At 33.4% G+C, this 19,154-nt stretch overlaps 2 protein-coding genes across 3 annotated transcripts in view; one reads left to right on the top strand and one right to left on the bottom strand.

Annotated features, from left to right (window-relative positions):
• Positions 1–12,081, top strand: part of LOC149806592 (uncharacterized) — an 86,171-nt gene extending 74,090 nt beyond the window's left edge. For both annotated transcript variants that reach the window (XM_089955181.1, XM_089955190.1), the window contains one exon: positions 923–12,081. In XM_089955181.1, coding sequence (XP_089811307.1) covers positions 923–987 — 65 coding nt within the window. In that variant the 3' untranslated portion in view covers positions 988–12,081. The remainder of the gene's footprint in view (positions 1–922) is intronic.
• A 1,162-nt stretch (positions 12,082–13,243) lies between these two features.
• The window catches only part of LOC149806591 (annexin A4-like), a 37,676-nt gene continuing 31,765 nt past the window's right edge, over positions 13,244–19,154 (bottom strand). The window contains exons 6-9 of the mRNA XM_089955281.1: positions 18,817–18,962; positions 16,649–16,826; positions 14,186–14,298; positions 13,244–13,650 (exon numbers count right to left, since the gene is read on the bottom strand). Coding sequence (XP_089811407.1) covers positions 13,525–13,650; positions 14,186–14,298; positions 16,649–16,826; positions 18,817–18,962 — 563 coding nt within the window. The 3' untranslated portion in view covers positions 13,244–13,524. The remainder of the gene's footprint in view (positions 13,651–14,185; positions 14,299–16,648; positions 16,827–18,816; positions 18,963–19,154) is intronic.

Raw genomic sequence — 19,154 nt, 5'->3', positions numbered from 1 at the left:
ACTTTCTCAATGTAAAACTATTAATTGTGGAGTACTAAAGGGCTCTATCCTTGGACCTCTGTTATTCGTTCTATTTATCAACGACTTGCCTCTTAAGATTGGAACTTCAGTTTTCTTCCACTGACCTCTGTGCAGATACTACACTGTCTGAGATGGGTAAAACGAAGATGGTACTTGAATATTAGAAGATGCTCTCATCAGACTAAAAGTATATAGTACAAGAAAAACAGTATGATCATAAATACAGAAAAAACAAAAGCACTACTAGTTACAATGCAACAAAAACTAGCAAGGCTAGATAGCAACAAACTCCAGGTTCTGTTTGACAATGTGAGCCTTAATATGACCTCATAATAACAATCTTGCTTGGTCTATTCACATTAAACATGTTTCAAAAAAAGTAAATTCTTATCTTTGGCTACTAGGAAAAATCAAAACATACATTCCTCTTCAGCATGGGATTATCTTTTATAAAAGTTACATTCAGCCATATCTGGACTAATTTAATTTGGGGAAATATCTTAAATTCAAACATAGCAACACTTTTAAGACTCCAAAAGAGAGCTTACCATTTAATTCTAGATCAGTGTATAGACAGTTTCCAGGATGTAATGAATAATGTAAAGATTTTAACAATACATGAAAGAATATTTCTTAGAAAGGCCAAATTGATGTATAAACTATCCAGAAAAGCCATTCCTGTCTATCTAAGCAATATCTTTCACCAAAGAGATGCTAATAGTACTCCAAATTTAAGGTCCATAAGAAGTAAAGATTGCATTATAACAAGGCCAAAGAAGAAATTGTTTAAAAAAAAGGTTTTCAAAATACTGGTCCACTGGATGAATGAGTTAAAATATTCCCAAAATTAGATGAGTTGTACATCAAAATACCACTAATGATGCAAATTTTCTTTTGGCAGATAATAATACACCAGAGCAAGGACCACTTCACAAGCGTCGTAGACCTTCACGTGACCACAGGTAGTGGCTTTGGAGCAGTCTTGTCATGTTGAGGAAGCAGCAAACAGTTCACTTTGGCACAACGATCAATGGACCATTTGCCAGTAAAAGCCCAATACATGTTGAGACTTACATTGACAACGGTTGTTGCATGTGGGGCTTTCATCTCAAGTTGCGAGCTTTTATGTTATTTGTTAAGAAAAAATGTAGATGAATTTCTTGTATTTATCCCTTTTTTTTCCCCTCTGAGATTGCTCAAGTTCTCAGACCATTACCTTTTATAGCGAACAGTATGCATTGTTCCACTTTTTTTGTATAAATGCAATCTGGCCTGTATTTCAGCAACAGAACTTGGATATGGTCTTAGACATAAGTCTGAAATCCATTGATTTGCTGTCTGATATGGACCAATAAATGTGTTTAGTCACAACTTTTACTTTGATACTTGTATTGGCTGATATGGACCAAATAAATGTATTTACTTGCAGCTTGTACTTTGAGATTTGTGTTGAGATTTGTGTTGGTGAAATGGGACATATTCCTAAATTGCAAACTTTGAATTTTGTACCTTAAGTAATGGTATATACAAAATACATCAGATCCACTTCATCATATATTATTAAACTGCAGAGCTTGTATAGTGTATGTTGTGATGAAATTGCAGTTTCAGCAATTAGAAAAAGCAACAAGTGTATAGATAATCATTTCCTTAGTTGAAAAATTGGTTATAAGCCAAGTAATTTTCTGGAAAAAAGACTTTTTTAGTGTCATAAAATAGTATAAATTAATTATTGCTAGCTAATCAGTGTTGCACTTTGGTTGAGCTTTCATAGAAATATTCTAGGTTTAAAAAAAGAAAATTGGAATAAAAACACTGTTAATTTATTATATCTGTCTGTCACCAATTTAGTTTCATGACAGTAACTCAAGTAGTCCACCAGCTACAATTGCCAGATTTTGTGGATTGCTTGCACTTAGGATAAGGATGAAACCTGCAGATTTCATGGTCAAAAGCTCCAAGTTCAAGGTCACTGACTATGAAGAACAGTTGTTTCTGTGCAATAACTTCAGTTCTCCATCACTTACATTTACCAAATTTTGTGATTAGCTTGCATTTGGGATAAGGAAGAACCCCATCCTTTTTAGGCTGGGAAGGTTGAAGATCAGGGTCACTGTGAATGGAAAAATAGAAAGGTTTCCAAACAGTAACATGATATAAGGAAGAAACATGACTTTTGTGCAGGAGTCAAAAGATCTTAGTGTTCTAGTGGCTGAAAGAAGAAATAAAATTCTTCACAAAAATTTCAGTTTGCTACATAGACGACCTTTCAGTGCAGGCTGAATGAATAATGTTCCATTCACTACAGTCGTGTTTGCCATTGTTTTAGAAATTCACAAAATATTGATTGAGGAATGAAATATTTGCAGCATGTAGAGTGCAGTATGTCATGCATTTAGTTTAACTTCAGCCCTGAGGCTTTGTTGATAATTTCTTGCATTGATTTCCAAATAACAAAAATGACAAACCTCTTAGTTAACGTGTGCATTTTCAGATAAATCCCTTCCTTTGTGGATTAAGTTTGTCAAAATTTAATTGACACAGAATTTTATATAGAATTAAAGATGGAACTTATGTTGCAAAAATATATTTTTGATCAGGTATTTGGTAACAGTATTGACAAGTTTATCATGAAAAATTGTATGTTGTTAATGTGTGAAAATAAAGTATTATGAAATTTCAATTACAGTAAAGTAGTCGCACCTGCTACAACAACTACACATGTGAGAAATCTGTCTATGTAATAAAATTTCTAATGTTTAAAGGTTATGATTAATAAGTGTTATTCATACATAAACTATACAAGCAACATGTATGGAGAGGACCTGTTTTAACTGGTCACTTGAATGGTTGTTATACGCACATATGACCATATTTTGATTTTAAAAAATTGATTGCATTTAGACAAGAACTTCATGAAGTGATACAAACTTTTAAATTTTACATGTCTGCTTAAATGAGACCATAGTGCAAACAGAGTTATTCTTTAAAGCAAAAAGAGATGAAAGCTGAAAGAAGAGACTTCAAAGTTTGCAATGGCTAGATATAACTGTTTGTGCCTTCTGGAGTTACATACCATTACCATGTAGAATTTAGTCTGGATCGGCATTCTTTTTCCCAGTAACAACAAACTCAGCTCAAGCTCAGACATCCCACCCCACCCCAGCCAGAAACAGAATTTTGAATACATCTGTCAAATTCATTTACTTCTGTGGGTATCAGTTTTTGTATGCCTGTCATAAGCAATATCATTCTTGTATGATGCATCTGTTACCAGCTTAATTTTTGCACAATGACAAGTTTTCCACTATCTGGAGTTACCAAACTTTGTAGACTTTTTGTACATGTGATAAGGAGAATGCCTATTGCTTTTGGGGTCAAAATGTCAAAGGCCTAGGCTGCTGACTAAATGAAGAAAACTGGTTTCCAGACAACCATAATAGTTGACATATCTGTCCTACACCAAATTTTGTAGATGGCATGTACCTTAGGTAAGGAAATTGACAATGATCAAAGTCACTGACTGAAATAAGAAAGAAGAAAAATTGGTTTCTGTTCATTAACATTAGTTCAACATCACAAACCTGGATCCAACTTTGAAGATGACTTGCACTTGGGATAAGGAAGAAACCTATCATAGTTATGGTTAAAAGGTTGAGGTCACTGACTGAAAGAAGAAAGATGGTTTTATGCATAATGCCATCAGTTTCTGCAAAACATACCTGGACCAAACTTTGTGAATGGCTCATACTTTGGGTAAGGAAGAAGCCAGGCTGAAATTTGTATTCGTATTTTTGCAGAACCTTTGTTTTTGACCACATACGTTGACCAAAGTTTGTAGAGGGCTTGCACTTAATATATGGAAGAGGCCTATTGATTTTGGGGATCAGAAGGTCAAGGTCAATTTGGCTTAAAGAAACATGGGTTTTACTAAGTTGGTTTTGTGCTAGAGTAAATTCCTTGACCTAACTGTTTGACTGGCTTGCACTTAAGTAATAAAGAAACCTATTGATTCTGGGGTCTTAAGATCATGTTCTTATAAGAAAATAATGTTTCTGTATTGTAAGTTTAGTTCAGGACAGTTGAATATCTTGTTAATTTGTGGAGTTGTGAAAGGGATCCTGTTGTTTTTATAGCTATTGTTTATTGGGTCTTTTAATACATGATTTGAAGAAACCACAGAATCCTAAGAAATTTGTACCTCAAGAAAAATAGTAAGTCCACACCCTGTCAGTGAAATTTGGAATGCTTGTAAGGAAAACAAAATGCAAGTTACATGTCAGTATTTTCATTAAACTTTTAATTTGCCAGATTTTTTAATTTTGAGTTTAAACTCAATTCTGTGCTAAAAAATTGTATCTGACCGATCAGATTTAAATTAAATTGTATTTTTGAAATCAACAGACACATTATGTAGGTGGTAAATGAGCAAAATGAACTGAAAGTTGAAGGAGTGTGAACTTGTAAAAAAATAATTTTGACCAATGTTTATTGATGTCAGATGGCATAATAATTATAATGTGTTGTTAAGGTGTTAGTTGATGATTTTTTTTCTTCTTCTGTCTATCAATCATTAACCCCTTCAGGGATTCTGTTCCTGCGTGTTATGTCTCCTTAAACCCCTTCAGAGATTCATTTATGCTTGGGATGTCTTCTGAACCCCTTCAGGGATTCAGTTCAAGCATGGGATGTCTCATTATGCAGCCAAACTATTCATAATGTGACTAATCATATACTTGCCATTATGACCTTGAAGTCAGAGTTCTTTGGTTTGCTCAGTGCTTTAACTGGACTGACCTTTAGGTCAGAGTGCTATGGCTTACAGAGTGCCTGACTGAACTGAACATTCCTTTTTTCACAGCTACACAAACACAGTTTAGAAAACATTTTGTTTGGTTATACTGAGAACAAAATGTATCAATTCTGTAAAGTAAGTTTGCATTTTCATCTATGATGTCAGATGAATGTGTTTGACTGTAAATCTTTGAATATGAATGCACAGTTTTTCCAAGACAAGTCCTTAGTTTTAGATAAAAGTTGAAAAGATTAGATACAGGTAGTGATCTTCATCATTTTTTCCATCTGTTTATAGGCAAGGATTAATCTATGAGATGTGCATTGAACTAGTCCTATGGGCAAAGATTTCACCATGAAGCACACTTTGTTGTAGTGTACTTTAGTATCATGAACATACCATTGTAAAACTTTTAACCAAAATGAGAATAAAATGGAACTTATTTTTCTTTGAGCTGCCATTTTAGGTTTTTGGTCTTATTCTATTTTAGCAGTCTGACCTTCGACACTGTATTTAATGTTTTATGGAGACTGTAAACTCTGGATGATTAGTGCAAACATTAAAATAATTGTATATGGAAACCTTGGATGTAACAGTATTTGTACACCCAATAATAAACATATATGTACGCAAAGAAAATTCGGAGACGTTACAAATGTACTACTCGGATGATTGTTCTATTCCTTATTTGGTAATGAGCATGAATGTTGATCTACTTTTGAAACATTTTGCATGTACCTTCTCATTACCACTCTTTTTATGAATCTACTTTATGTTACGTGTTGTTTAATCTGGTTACCAAGCATATATTTATCAAATTTACAGATAGTTCAGTCCTGATGCTCTTGATAAATGCATACAAGAAAATAAGCATATACAGCCTTTAATAAATGCTTACATGAGCATACATGTTTATTGTCCCGATTTCACAGTGCTTAATTATGTATTTCTGTTAGATTCTTGTTAAATGTTTATTAGCACAAAAGGTCATCATATCTTCAAAATGAATTTATTTTTATTCAGTGTTACACTTAGTTCCATCTATAAATGTTTTTCTGGTCACTTGTATGGTTGGTGTTCATTTCCAAGTCAGATATTTCATTTTAGACAAGTTCTGTATGAAATCATGCCCCATAAACTTACATGCATAAAAATAAAAATAAAGTCAAGACGTGCATCATCAGCTTATTTCATCAAATTAAATAGAAAATACAAATTAGTACATCACTATTTTTGAAAGAACATCACTTTAAAATACCCACACTGCTTTCTCAACAGATGGGCGTGTGACACAAAATAATGTCTGGAACTCTTTTGATGAACTGATTTGCTGCTTTCTTGCTTAAACTGTACTGTGCAATGCATTATTAAGCCAGGCAGTTATATGGGCTTGACTTCTAGGGCAACAGTAGTATAGCTCTAGAGTTGTTTAATTATTCATATTATTTTTTTGTCGTGAATAATGTTTAGTATGGAACAAAATTGTGTGGTGAGCAGTGGAAGATATTGCTTGTCCTCATAATTTGTTATCATTACTGTTTTTCCTTGTGGAATGTGAAAACATAATATTCATATTGAAATTGTAATTACTGGTTACCATGAACTCATCAGCCTGTTAATGCTAACCTCACTAATATCTTGTGTGATCAGGAAATTTGTAAATAGGTAGATAAACTATTAGTTTGAAGTGATGTAGATTTTCTTGTACATATAGAGCATGTAAATATGTATGTATAATACCAATATTTAAGTAACACAAAGACCTTTATAGTTTCTATTTTATCACCATTGTGATTTTTTTGTTGACAAATGAAATGTTTTAGGATATAACTTGTCGTAGTGAAGTGAATTGTTGAGAATCATAGGTTTATTGTATATGAGAAGTTGGTGCACTATAACATAATTTAAGAAATGCTTGTAATGATTCTCTGAATCAAAACTATCAACATTGTTAATAATGTTCAATGGCAAACTGTTGTACTTTGTCGACCAGTGTCCATTATGGTGTAAGTTTGTTGTGAGCATACGGATGTTACCAGTGCGGTTGTTTACACTTATACATAATTATGCCTCAGAAAAAAAAAGAGCTCTTTACTATAGGTCGGTTAGATTTATTAAAATCTTTAAGCATTACAATGTCTCAGTGTTACATAGCACATTTCTTGTATCACTTAACATGAACTAGTCCCTTTTGTATACATGTCAGATGCCATATTTGCCTGTGTATAACCAGCCAAGAGCAGTGCTGACCCATTTCAGACATGAACATGATGTGACAACACTAGGTGTGACTCAGTAATCCTGTTAACTTATGGAACATTTGGCACAGTTTTGAGGTTATTCCATGGCCAGTGTAACTTGTTCTGTACAGTGTGATATTTATCAATATCCAGTTGACCCACTCTGTTGTTCCTTGTTAAAATTCTGTCTTGTTTTTATATTGAACTAGCAGGAAGTCTTACATTCTAATTGACACTTCGGCTTATATATGATAACCATGTCGATGCTGAATGATAAATATGTATGCTTGGCCATTCGATCTTGGTAGACCTAATGAAAAGTGTGAATTTTTGCTGTATTGGAGTATTTTTATGCTTGACCAATCAATGTAAGGTATACCATTGTGCCAAAATTTTCACATATTGATGTGGAAATGTATTTGTTTTTTGTGGCAACAACATTGTTCACAGAAGATTTCTATATAAAAACTCCATAGAATCCATTTCTAAAGACTTCTTAAATACAAATGAACTTGTCTGGCAGTTTCTTATAGAATCCATTTCTAAAGGTTGCTTCATTACAAATAAACTTGTCTGGCTTTTTCTTAAGGTTTGAATGCTATTCAGCACCACAAGAGTACATTTAAATATTGAACAAACTACTGGATGGTCAGTATTGGTTTCAGCAAGACTGATAAACATTTGTATACAGACAATATAAATGTCAGTTTTTGCTGACAGTGTAATCGTCACACTTTTCAAAACCTCACCACTGAAACAAAATTGTTGATGTTTTATTAACTTATTATATCAAAATTAAGATGAAATCAGACCAGACTGTTCGTATAATCAAGTAGGAGAAAGCTTTGCAATTATCTCTTGAACAAAAGTTCATATTAATGCTACACATATGCCAACTGCAAGAAATTTGTTTGAAAAATATCACTCTCTATTGCATATGTTGTTTTCCTTTTTTCACCTTGTAGCAGAACATATTTCATTGTCTTAAAGAGGGAAGATCATATCAGATATTTCATGAAAAGAAGGCAGCAGCTTTGAAGTTGACTGGATATATCACTTGTGCATATCTTTGTGGTAAATGATAAGTAGTGTGGATTTGACTTTTTAAAAATTTAAAACTTTGGGATGTAACGTGTTCGAGTTTTAAAATGTGTATTAAAACCTGTTTTATTCAAGCCGGTGTGTATTACTGCTAATATTGCAGCTCAACTTGGAAAACAAGTGGTATTAGATTTTCCTGTAATGTCTGAATAAAAAAAGATCTGGAATTTCTTTAAACTATTTTTCAATTTAAAAGTAGAAAGGCTCTCTTTGCACATCAGTAAACAGAACTTAAAAAATTCAGTTTCTTGAGCCCTTGTCACCAAGATAAAACTGTTGCCAGTTTGAAGTAGATGCTTTCTTCTTTCTTCTTGCTTTCTTTTGCTTTTTTCTGGATAATATCACTGGACATCAGAACTCTAGAGTTAAAAATTTTTAAATTGGTCTTGAAGCCAATTTTCTGTATTATCTGATCTCAATTCCAGTAGTGCTCCAGGAAATGTATCAAGGCTGATTGATATACTTGGCTTATCCATCACTAGCTTGCTAAAGGATCTACTGAAGTTCTTGAAGCCATGTCCAATGATAGTAATGTGTTATGGACATTTTAACCAGGCTAGTTACTTGAGTGACAAATTAAATGTTAGCTTCAGTACCAACACGTATATGAAGAAAATAAGTTCATCAGAATTAAGTTTAGTGGAAACATTTCTCTGGTTTGAACAGGCAGTTTGCTACTGGGTTGCACTGTTGTTGGAAGCATGTAGGTTTACATTCAGTTACAACATGTTGTAAATGAACAGCCTTGTATCTCTTTTCCATGCATTTGAAAATACTGAATTCCCATGACATATTGTTTGTAGAAATTAATCGTCTCTTGGCTATTTATCCGATCACATCATCATCTGTGTTAAGTACCGTATATGAGATCCTCATTGATGGCCAGCATCTCTGTACATCATGTGTTGTATTATTTTTCATCTATCACATTTAATGATCATCATCTATCACATTTAATGGGTATGGAGCTAATGTGTTTTTGTAAAATACAACATAACCACTGTCTCCTTGTGTGTTCTACTTTTTCATCAATTTCTAAATGCTTTCATTCTTTGCAACTTTATTAAAAAAATTCAGTTGTCCATTAACAAAAAGCATTGTACATATAGACAGCGATGTATTGTTCATACAATCTTGAAAAACTTCAGTTCAAGAGGGATTTCACAAAAGTTCATTTTAACCTCATAAAGACCTTAAATTTGTATAAAAAAAAGGACCTTGAATTTTCCCCCCGATTCTTTCAGTTTATCTGAGTGAAGGCAAAACAATAAATTAAAAAAAGATTTCTATTTTTAAATTTAGAACATTTTTCATTTTTGTTTTTTTCCACAACCTACAAAATGTAATGGGATAAATTTAGGCAGGTCCAGTGAAGTACAATACCAGATGGAGTTGCACCCCTTTGCAGTATTGGCAATAGATGTGGAAATTGCCACCCTGTTGCATCACAGTAATTATCTTAATACAATATCTTTTGCTGTTGTTGTTGTTGTTCTAGGGTTTAATGCCATTTTTCAGCACAAGATAGGCTATACATGGCGGCCAGTATAACTGGCGGAGGAAGAACCCTGGAAAACCCAGGGAAGAACCACCGACCCACGAGAAGCAACCGGCAGGCTTTCCCACGTACCAACGAATATCTTTTGCAATTGTATTGCATAAATAAACTACAGTATATGTGGGGGTCCATTTTTGTAAAGCATTACATAAATGTACTGTATGATAGGCTCAATTCCCAACAAATGAAAACATTCTGTGCCTCTTTCTTTTAAATATTCACAAAACATTAGACTAAAATTCTCTAAAAATCCTTGTATCTTGCCAAACACCCACCCCTTAAATTAGAATAAGTATTGAGAGTACCTAGCTAAATTACTCCATGATTGAACTCTTGGGTACTTAACATATCTCACTTAAAATGATCCATTCATGATGAAAATATAAACAGCACTAAGGGTACTAAACTAAGAATGCATGATGTTATTTTCCAGCTCAAAGATGCATGTGTGTCGAGTAGAACTGCGAAGGAACAAGTGGCATGGCACCTGCAAGATCCTGTTTTGTTTAAATGCACAATCTATGAACATCTTGTTCATAAAATTAAACAGTTAAAGGATGGAAATAGTGCTGTTTTGATTGAATTCCTTTATTGTATATGTTAGTCAAAGGTTGACCTATGCTCTTATTTTTTAAAGTAGTGGGACGTGTTTATTTGGGGGAAGTACACCAATTAAAATCTGATTCAGTAATGGCAAGCTTGCAAACGCAAACTCGGGTGGAAAAAAAGTTTACCAGAACAAATTAAAATATGGTACATAAATGGATATCGTATTATTGGAACAATTCTTTCTAACATCTAGAGAATATTGGTACCAGATGACTGTGCAATTTTTACATTGGGGTGTAGCAGTGTGTAATGTGTAGATAGTAGGTGCAAGAAAACAGTTTTTATACATGTTTTGAGCAGTTTTATTTCATTCAGACATGGCAAACCCCCCTAAAAATAATTGAATTTGGACAGTTTATAGTTTTGTTTCATTCTACTGTTGTCCTGTTTTGATAGGTCAAGTCTTTATTGTGATGCACTATTGCCAAATAGTAATTTATTGATGCTATTGAATCACTTCAAAGTGGCATGCTAATACCATTTGGCATTTGAAACCTGCTTATGTTTCCAGTGAGAAACTAATATGCTCAGAAAAATTTTGTCCTTAAAAGCTCTAAAAAAATAATACTCTAGGCTGTACAAACCATGTATTTTAATTGCTGAAAATCCATTTCTGCAGTGGCACTGGATGTAACTTTTTTTTTAATTTAAAAACAAAACCCACAGGAAAATAACTTTATATTATAGTGATGGTTTGTCATAAATAATTGTATTAGGGTTGTCCAGATACTAAGGAATTGTAATAACCAGGTCAAGGTGATATTTTTTGTTGTGCACAATACATGAATTTGGTTTTCATCAACTACATTTCAGTCATGGTACATTTTTATGTTACAGCATCAACATTTGTTGAAATGTGTTTTAATTTCATCAATTTAATTTGTCTGATTGCATAATAAAAGAAAGCACAAAGAACGTGTGTCATTCATTCAAGTACTTATAGCATTAACTTTTGTAAAAACAAAGTCATAATGCAACCTTTTTAGAACTTGCTTGTTTATTTGTTTTCTTAGTAAAAATAAGAGAGAAAAATCTCAAGTTATTTCATTCAGAAAATTACTGAGTATATTGAAGTATACATTTATTATTCTTTATTTTTTTCATCTTTAATTAAGTACGTTTACCTAGATTTACCGTAATCACAGCAGATGAGGCTGTACACTTTGCTTTCACTCGTAAGTAATATAAACGGTATTTATTCTGATCTAAAGACACAACATTTAATAGCAGATCTGGGTCTATGTTGTTACACTTGGATGAGTATTATACACCAGCAAAATAACACTGGTCATAAGAGATTGCCGAATGTAGTTCTGTGTTTGATACCAGGGGGAAAAAAAATATAATACTAATTTGGGCTGAGATTTTAAAATGTATTGTCTTGTTTGGTTTTTTTTGTGTTGTTATTAGGTTGGGGGGGGGGGTCTATTAGGAGCATCCCATCTTTCATTTAGTAAAATTGTATAAGTAGGAAATAACATTTAAACAAGGAACCTGATGACAGCTTTATTTGCTTTTTCATTCAAGAAATAATGAGTATGAATTTGTATAAATATAGAGATGTAGGTTTTAGTGTTAATTTATTCTTGAGCTATACTTTCTTCACTATTTGCTCTGGTTTCCTTTTTCAGCTGTGTTTTGCCTTTAGATTCTATTCGAGTGTATTTTTTCTCATTAACTTCATTGATGTCCAATTCTGTATGTACATTTTTATTTTTATATCCAGTAATTGTGAATAAATATAGCTCACACTTGGAGATCTTTGTTGTATTCTTCAGTACTGAAATAGACGAGTCAGAAAGCATGAACATGTATTTCTTACTAAGTTACAGTGGCCGTTAATAAAATTTTATTTCATTCTCTTGTAAAGCCGTGTTATGCTGTTTGCCTATGAACCACCAAACAAGTACATTAGTACTTCTGATTCTGTCTCCAACTCTTTTTGTATCATTGAGCATGATATGAGAGAAAAAACTATTTTGTTTTAAAAATTTTATTTTCAGTGTCACTATACAGATTTCTACTAAAAGAAGGTTTACAAGAAAATAAGTTTAAAAAATACAAATATATATATATGTGTGTGTAGTCTGTCACTTCCATATACTTCATATCACCTTTCAATATGGGGAATACAGCGTGTGACTTTAGCTCTAAGAACACATCAGTGAGAACATACTATGGTTGAAAAGTATAATCTTGAACATTCATTCCCTCTTTCTAATTGGAGTCGAGGAAAAGTCCATTTGCGCTTTGCAATAAATATACTGGTTTCACATGAGAGCAGATTACTCAAGTTCCTTTTATTTTGGAACAGTGTCATTGCGTTAGTGTACAAGTTGTAAACAAATATTAGAAACCCTCCTGAGTGGATGCCGTTCTACTCTAAGTCCTTAAGCCAAAAACATTTCTTTTGCCACTATCTTTGATATCTTTGAGTAAAGAGATAACGACTTGTATCCTTGTGGTAAGAAAACAGTCCATCAAATGTGCACAAGTGACTGTAAGTAGAGAAGTCACCATCTATTTAGAAATGATTCATTCATGCTCTAGAACAAACTATGAAGCACTGTTTCAGCCAGGTTTGACAAAAATGTGGATGCTGGCATCCTTCATTTGAAAAAATGGGTGAATAGTCGATGGCCCATCCACATAACCAAATGAAATATGTAACAGTTTATTTTACATGCTATTGACATTAATACGTGTACCCAAATAAATAACCACTGATCAAATGCTAGTTTTATTCTTGACCTCTCAACCAAGAAATATTATGGAGTATGCTAGGTATGCAACTTTTTCTGGTCACTCCCATGCATTGCCATATATGGGATTAGGAGAAAGGGGGTGGGGTGTAATTGATAATCTGATCACTGTGACCAGTACAATAGATCACTTGGTGGATTTGCATAAAAACAAGAGTTGAACAATTGGAAGATTTATTGATTAATGTTTGCATCTCGTTTATATCAAAGGCAAAACAATACACATTCATTTTTTTGTGTCATTAAACTTCCTTTGCAGGATCTGGTGTCTATTTTGTGGAAATCCCACAAGGGTACATCCTGGCTGAAACCCTCATGAAGCAGTTGAAGATGGGAAGTTTATTAAAGATATATAAACTTGTCATACAGTGTTAAGCAAATGTAATGTTAGAAGCTATCAGTATTTTGTATGATCTGGCAAGATTGCAAGAACATTCATTAGTTCCCATGGACAAGGGCCAGTAATAACTTCTTGTAGTCCCCACCAGTGTCCCCTTCAACGGCATCAGCCAGAGGTTGTCCATACAGATCTTCATAGGCCTTCTTGATGTTCCCCAGGTCAATCTAAAATAAGGAGTTTTAAAGTAAAATTTATTAAGTTTCATGGCATGCATTTGGAACATTATTTTAAAATAAAGTTTGTAAGACTGATTAGAGTCCAGTTCGAAATGGTCAGCCAAGAAATGCTAATCTAAAAGAAATATCTGTGCAGTTACACAAATTACATGAACTGCTTGAACTGTTGAATAATCCAGTCACAAGAATATATTGGATCCTTGAGACCTTCACGGCACATATTCCTCAAATCAAAGTCTGGTAAGATTTTATTTATCAATAATGTATCCTAACAGCCATATCAGACTAACATGTGTTCCTCAAATCAAACGAGCATGGACCTTGCACTCAACCCATAAGGTGATGCAATGTTAAGTAATTGTCTGATATACCAAACTTTAATAAAATAAAAAAATGAAATAGGTTCAAATGTGTAGATGAAGAAAGGAGTATTGTGTCTTTAGTCGCAAATGATATGCTTTTAAAGGAGAAATATTTTTGTAATCATAAATGATGCTTTTTCAAAGTTTCTTAGTTAACTTACTTCACTTCTTGAAACAATTATGCGAATGAGATCATTGTCATCTGTTCCTGCACCTGCTATGGCTTGATTAAGACGCTCTGCAAAAAACTTGTAGCGGTTCTTGAGAACTTTGACTGAAAAACAAAATTTAGTACTCAGTCAACAATTATCAAGGCTCCACCTTTACTATACACCAATAGATATATTTTTGCAAATAAAATGAAAGAACGAAGGTATACTAAGTTTTGACAAATTTATCTGGATGTTATTTCATAAAAACAAGTAGGATTTCCTTTTTATATCCTTTCGAGAACATGGCACCACAAAACAAAGTTGAGGCCCCGAGTGGTCTAAAGCGCTCTCCATTACGGATCACTGTCATCTCACCTCTCTCTGCATGGGTTCGAGTCTCGGATTCGGTTAATGTGGGTATGTGAGAAAGCTTGCCAGTAGCTTCTTGTGGGTCAATGGTTCTTTCCAGGGTTTTCCCGGGTTCTTCCTCCACCATTAATACTGGCCGCCATGTATAGTCTATCGTGTGCTGAAAAATGGCGTTAAACTCCACAACAACAACAAAGTTATTATAATCCCAATGTGGATTGTCTGAGCCTTGTTCCTGAAGTGATAGTTGCTGCCAAATGGATCCCATCACAAGGATTAAGTACAACTTTGCCCATTTTAATTATGTCAAATGTTAAAGTTCTTATCAGACTCGGGTAAAGATAACCTGCATGTAAATCACATCCGTGGTATGCCATGATGACAAGAAAAATCAAGTAAAGAAACAATAAGCTCAATAAGACACGGAACATTGTATTTTACCACCAACTTGTCAGATGTTAGGACATAATTTATGCATACCAAGTTGGGGAAACAATTTCTTATAAAAGCTCAAAAGATCTATACAAGTTCATAAAACTAGTTCATCTGTCTTGGGACAATGAGTTCAAAATTGATATGCTACATTTATATGTCAATGCCCCATAAAAAAATATCCATAAAGTAAAATAAATATCAGGATTATCAGGTATGAAGTTAGCCATCTTGAAAGTGCATATCCACTGTTACATTGATATCAGCATACATGCCAACTGTTATGCTTTTGACGTAATCATTACGCTTTATTTCACCAAATTGCGTTTTAAGCTTGCCTGTATAAGGATTATGCTTTTTGGTACATTAAAAAATAAAATAAAAATAAAGCAATAAAAAGTTGATTCTGTCAGTTTTATTATCATCTCTTTAATTCTGATCATAACATTTTGAGAATGTTCTTAAAATGAAGGCTGTAGTGTTAGAATAGCATAAGAGTGCTTTTCTTACTTCCTATTTATAGCAACTGTATATGACCCATTTATTAGAAAATGTACAGTTTTCTTCAAACATGAATACTGCCTCACAGATTCATTATGTTTATAAGATAGTTAGCAGACCAGTCTATATTTTAAAACAGAATGGTGCTAGATGGTATACCAAATGCTTTATGGTATGAGTTGTGGATATTATATGACGGAAAATGTTAGAGCAGATGGATCTTTTCAAACTTCAAAAGAAGAATATGTGAGTAATGTAATTCAACACTCAGATCAAATGATTATGACCATGCAGGATTTAAATTCATGATCATTCAACAACAGTTACACATGTAGATTAGTTAAAGTGAGTGCTGAATATAAATAATTTTTCTGTATATTCTGGTTCTAATCCATTTGGATTTTGCAATTTGTGCAAGACTTTTGACCAACAGTGGAACCAAGTCAGTAGCAAAATGAAATGTATCTTTTCCACATGTGCTGTAATTCTGGCATGCATATAGACCACTTTTTACACCCAAATTATGCTTTTTTGCCTTATAATAGCAATAATAATAGCAATAATGATGCTTTTCCTTCTCAGAGGGTTGGCATGTATGAAGTTAAAAATCTTGACAGTGCACATTTCCAATCTTAAACTGATATCGGGTATAAAGTTAGAAATCTTGACAGTATGCATTTCCAATCTTACACTGATATCAGGTATTAAGTTAAAAATCTTGACAGTGCACATTTCCAATCTTACACTGATATCAGGTATAAAGTTAGAAATTTTGACAGTGTGCATTTCCAGTCTTACCATGATATCAAGTATAAAGTTAGAAATCCTGACAAGTGTGCATTTTCAATCTTACATTGATATCAGGTATAAAGTTAGAAATCTTGACAAGTGTGCATTTTCAATCTTACACTTATATCAGGTATAAAGTTTGAAATCTTGACAAGTGTGCATTTTCAATCTTACATTGATATCAGGTATAAAGTTAGAAATCTTGACAAGTGTGCATTTTCAATCTTACACTTATATCAGGTATAAAGTTAGAAATCTTGACAAGTGTGCATTTTCAATCTTACACTTATATCAGGTATTAAGTTAGAAATCTTGACAAGTGTGCATTTCCAGTCTTACATTGATATCAGATGTACTGATACAGCCTACTGATACCCTTACCTATTGAGAGGTAGCCTTCCTTAAGTGAGCCACTAGTTTCTGACTCAATGACCTCCTCAATGGTAGTGCCACGTATGCCTTCATACTGCTTGAAAGTGGCCTGCAGTTGGCTGAAGCTATTCCGGCACAAAATCCGGTTAAACTCTGTCTCATCTGTTCCCCATGCCCCTTCTCCAGCCTGAAGAAAGAACATTTCCAAATAGAGATTGAGCTGTTACTAAGTTATAGTTTGTATACCACTAGTTTGCCTTGCAGTCCAGTCACAATGGAGACAGTGTTATGGTGGCAGTAAGAAAGTGTAAGAAACAAATGATGCACTTAGTATTACGTTCAAACATAGTATCATAGTCATTTTATTTCAGCCTTTTCCATAGGGTCAAGGCTGAACTTTGATTTCATACAGTCATGTTATTTCTGGCTTATACTTAAAGGCCATGGCTGAATTTTGATCTCACATACAGTCACTTTATTTCAGGCTTTTCCATAAGTGCCATTGTTGAATTTTGATCTCTCATACAGTCATTTTATTTCTGGCTTATACATAAGGGCCATTAATGAATTTTGATCTCTCAGACAATCAGTGTTTATTTCAGGTTTTTCCATAAGGGCCATGGTTAAATTTTGATCTCTCATACAGTCGGTTTATTTCAGGTTTTTTCATAAGGGCCATGGTTGAATTTTGATCTCTCATACAGTCAGTTTATTTCAGGTTTTTTCATAAGGGCCATTGCTGAGTTTTTATCTATCATACAGTCAGTTTAGTTGAGGCTTTTCGATAAGGACCATGGTTAAATTTTGATCTTTCATACAGTTTATTTCAGGTTTTTTCATAAGGGCCATGGCTGAATTTTGATCTCTCATACAGTCAGTTTATTTTGGGTTTTTCCATAAGGGCCATGGTTGAATTTTGATCTCTCATACAGTCAGTTTATTTCAGGTTTTTTCATAAGGGCCATTGCTGTGTTTTTATCTATCATACAGTCAGTTTAGTTGAGGCTTTTTGATAAGGGCCATGGTTAAATTTTAATCTTTCATACAGTTTATTTCAGGTTTTTTCATAAGTGCCATGGTTGAATTTTTATCTCTCATACAGTCGGTTTATTTCAGGTTTTTCCATAAGGGCCATGGTTGATTTTTTTTTATTTCTGTATTCCTTGGTAAATGCCCATATTTGATTTGTAAATAGCAATAATGATGTACTTTTCTTGGATATCAAGATTGTGCCAAATATTATTAAGATGCCATCCTTATATAACTACATTCTGAAATAGTTCAATCATATGTCCACAAAATTAATTTATACAATTAGGGCAGTTCAGTCAAATATTGTATGTCTACGCTATCAAGTTATACAATTATGTGCATGTCAGACCAATCAATATTATATGTCAATACAATCAGTTTATTCAGTCCATTCAGATACATGCCTGTACAATCAGTTAATGACATTCCAATAAAGTTGGAGACATTCACATCAAGATACACCATAGAATCACAACAAATACATACAGAATTTAATAAAAATAAAAACAGACTATGTCTTTGTCAAAGAAATAGAATTAAATCTTGAGAAGCTGAGAAAACAACTAGTAAAATAGTTTTCAGATTAAGAGAGAAAATGGTATAAATATATGAAAAAGTTTCACATGTATCCACAATCAATTTCAAATGACATTTTTTCTTTTAAGGTAATGTTGCCTTTACCTCTCATTTAAAATAGCAATATCTCTGTTTTCAACCATCAGAATCAATATGGATTAGCATGGCAAAGATAGTACTAGCAGTATGTCATTTGATAACCATTTGCTATCACTAGTTTATGCACAGATTTTCTAAATAAGTGACATTTGTTATTTTTGCCTTTTAGAGATATGTTGCTATGCCATTTAAACTTTCTCAACTGAAGGTCCAGTTATTCGGTTTGAACACAAAAAAATCTTATGAAGCATCAATATAATTGGAATTTAGCAAAAATATACATAGGGGTTGAGCTATAATAAATCTACAAATGCCAGGCTTCCAATATTTCTATCACTATGTTTAGTTTTGTTCTCTTTAATTCTTTTCATTTTCATCTGAGATTATACATGTATATATATATATATATATACAAACAAAATTGTATCCTTAGCTCAAACTAAACCATATGATTGTAAAAATGATAATACCTCATGGAGGGCAGTAGCATCATCATTGGCTCTTTTAAGGTCAACTGCTTTGCCCTCCTCACGACTTCCAGTGCTAAGCGAAACCATCATGCGGCAGAAGTTGCCTGAGGTGTCTCCCTCTAGATCTTCCTCAAGACTACCAAACTCTGCAACACAAACAAAACAATCACAATGGCTTTAATTAGACAATCTACAGTAAATCTGATGACAAAGTTCATATGTGAATGCAATAGCTGGCCCAATATTCCTGACTTGGTAGCAAACATGTCGCAGCTTGTGAATGAAAACTCAACAACTATAGAGAGGATGGAAAATCTTTACCACATAGTTGCTACATT

Source organism: Sinohyriopsis cumingii, chromosome 1 (genome assembly GCF_028554795.1).
Source record: "Sinohyriopsis cumingii isolate HCF-2022 chromosome 1, ASM2855479v2, whole genome shotgun sequence".
Taxonomy (NCBI): Eukaryota; Metazoa; Mollusca; class Bivalvia; order Unionida; family Unionidae; genus Sinohyriopsis; species Sinohyriopsis cumingii.
The sequence above is the reverse complement of the archived record's forward strand: the minus strand, read 5'-3'. Positions and strand labels throughout refer to the sequence as shown.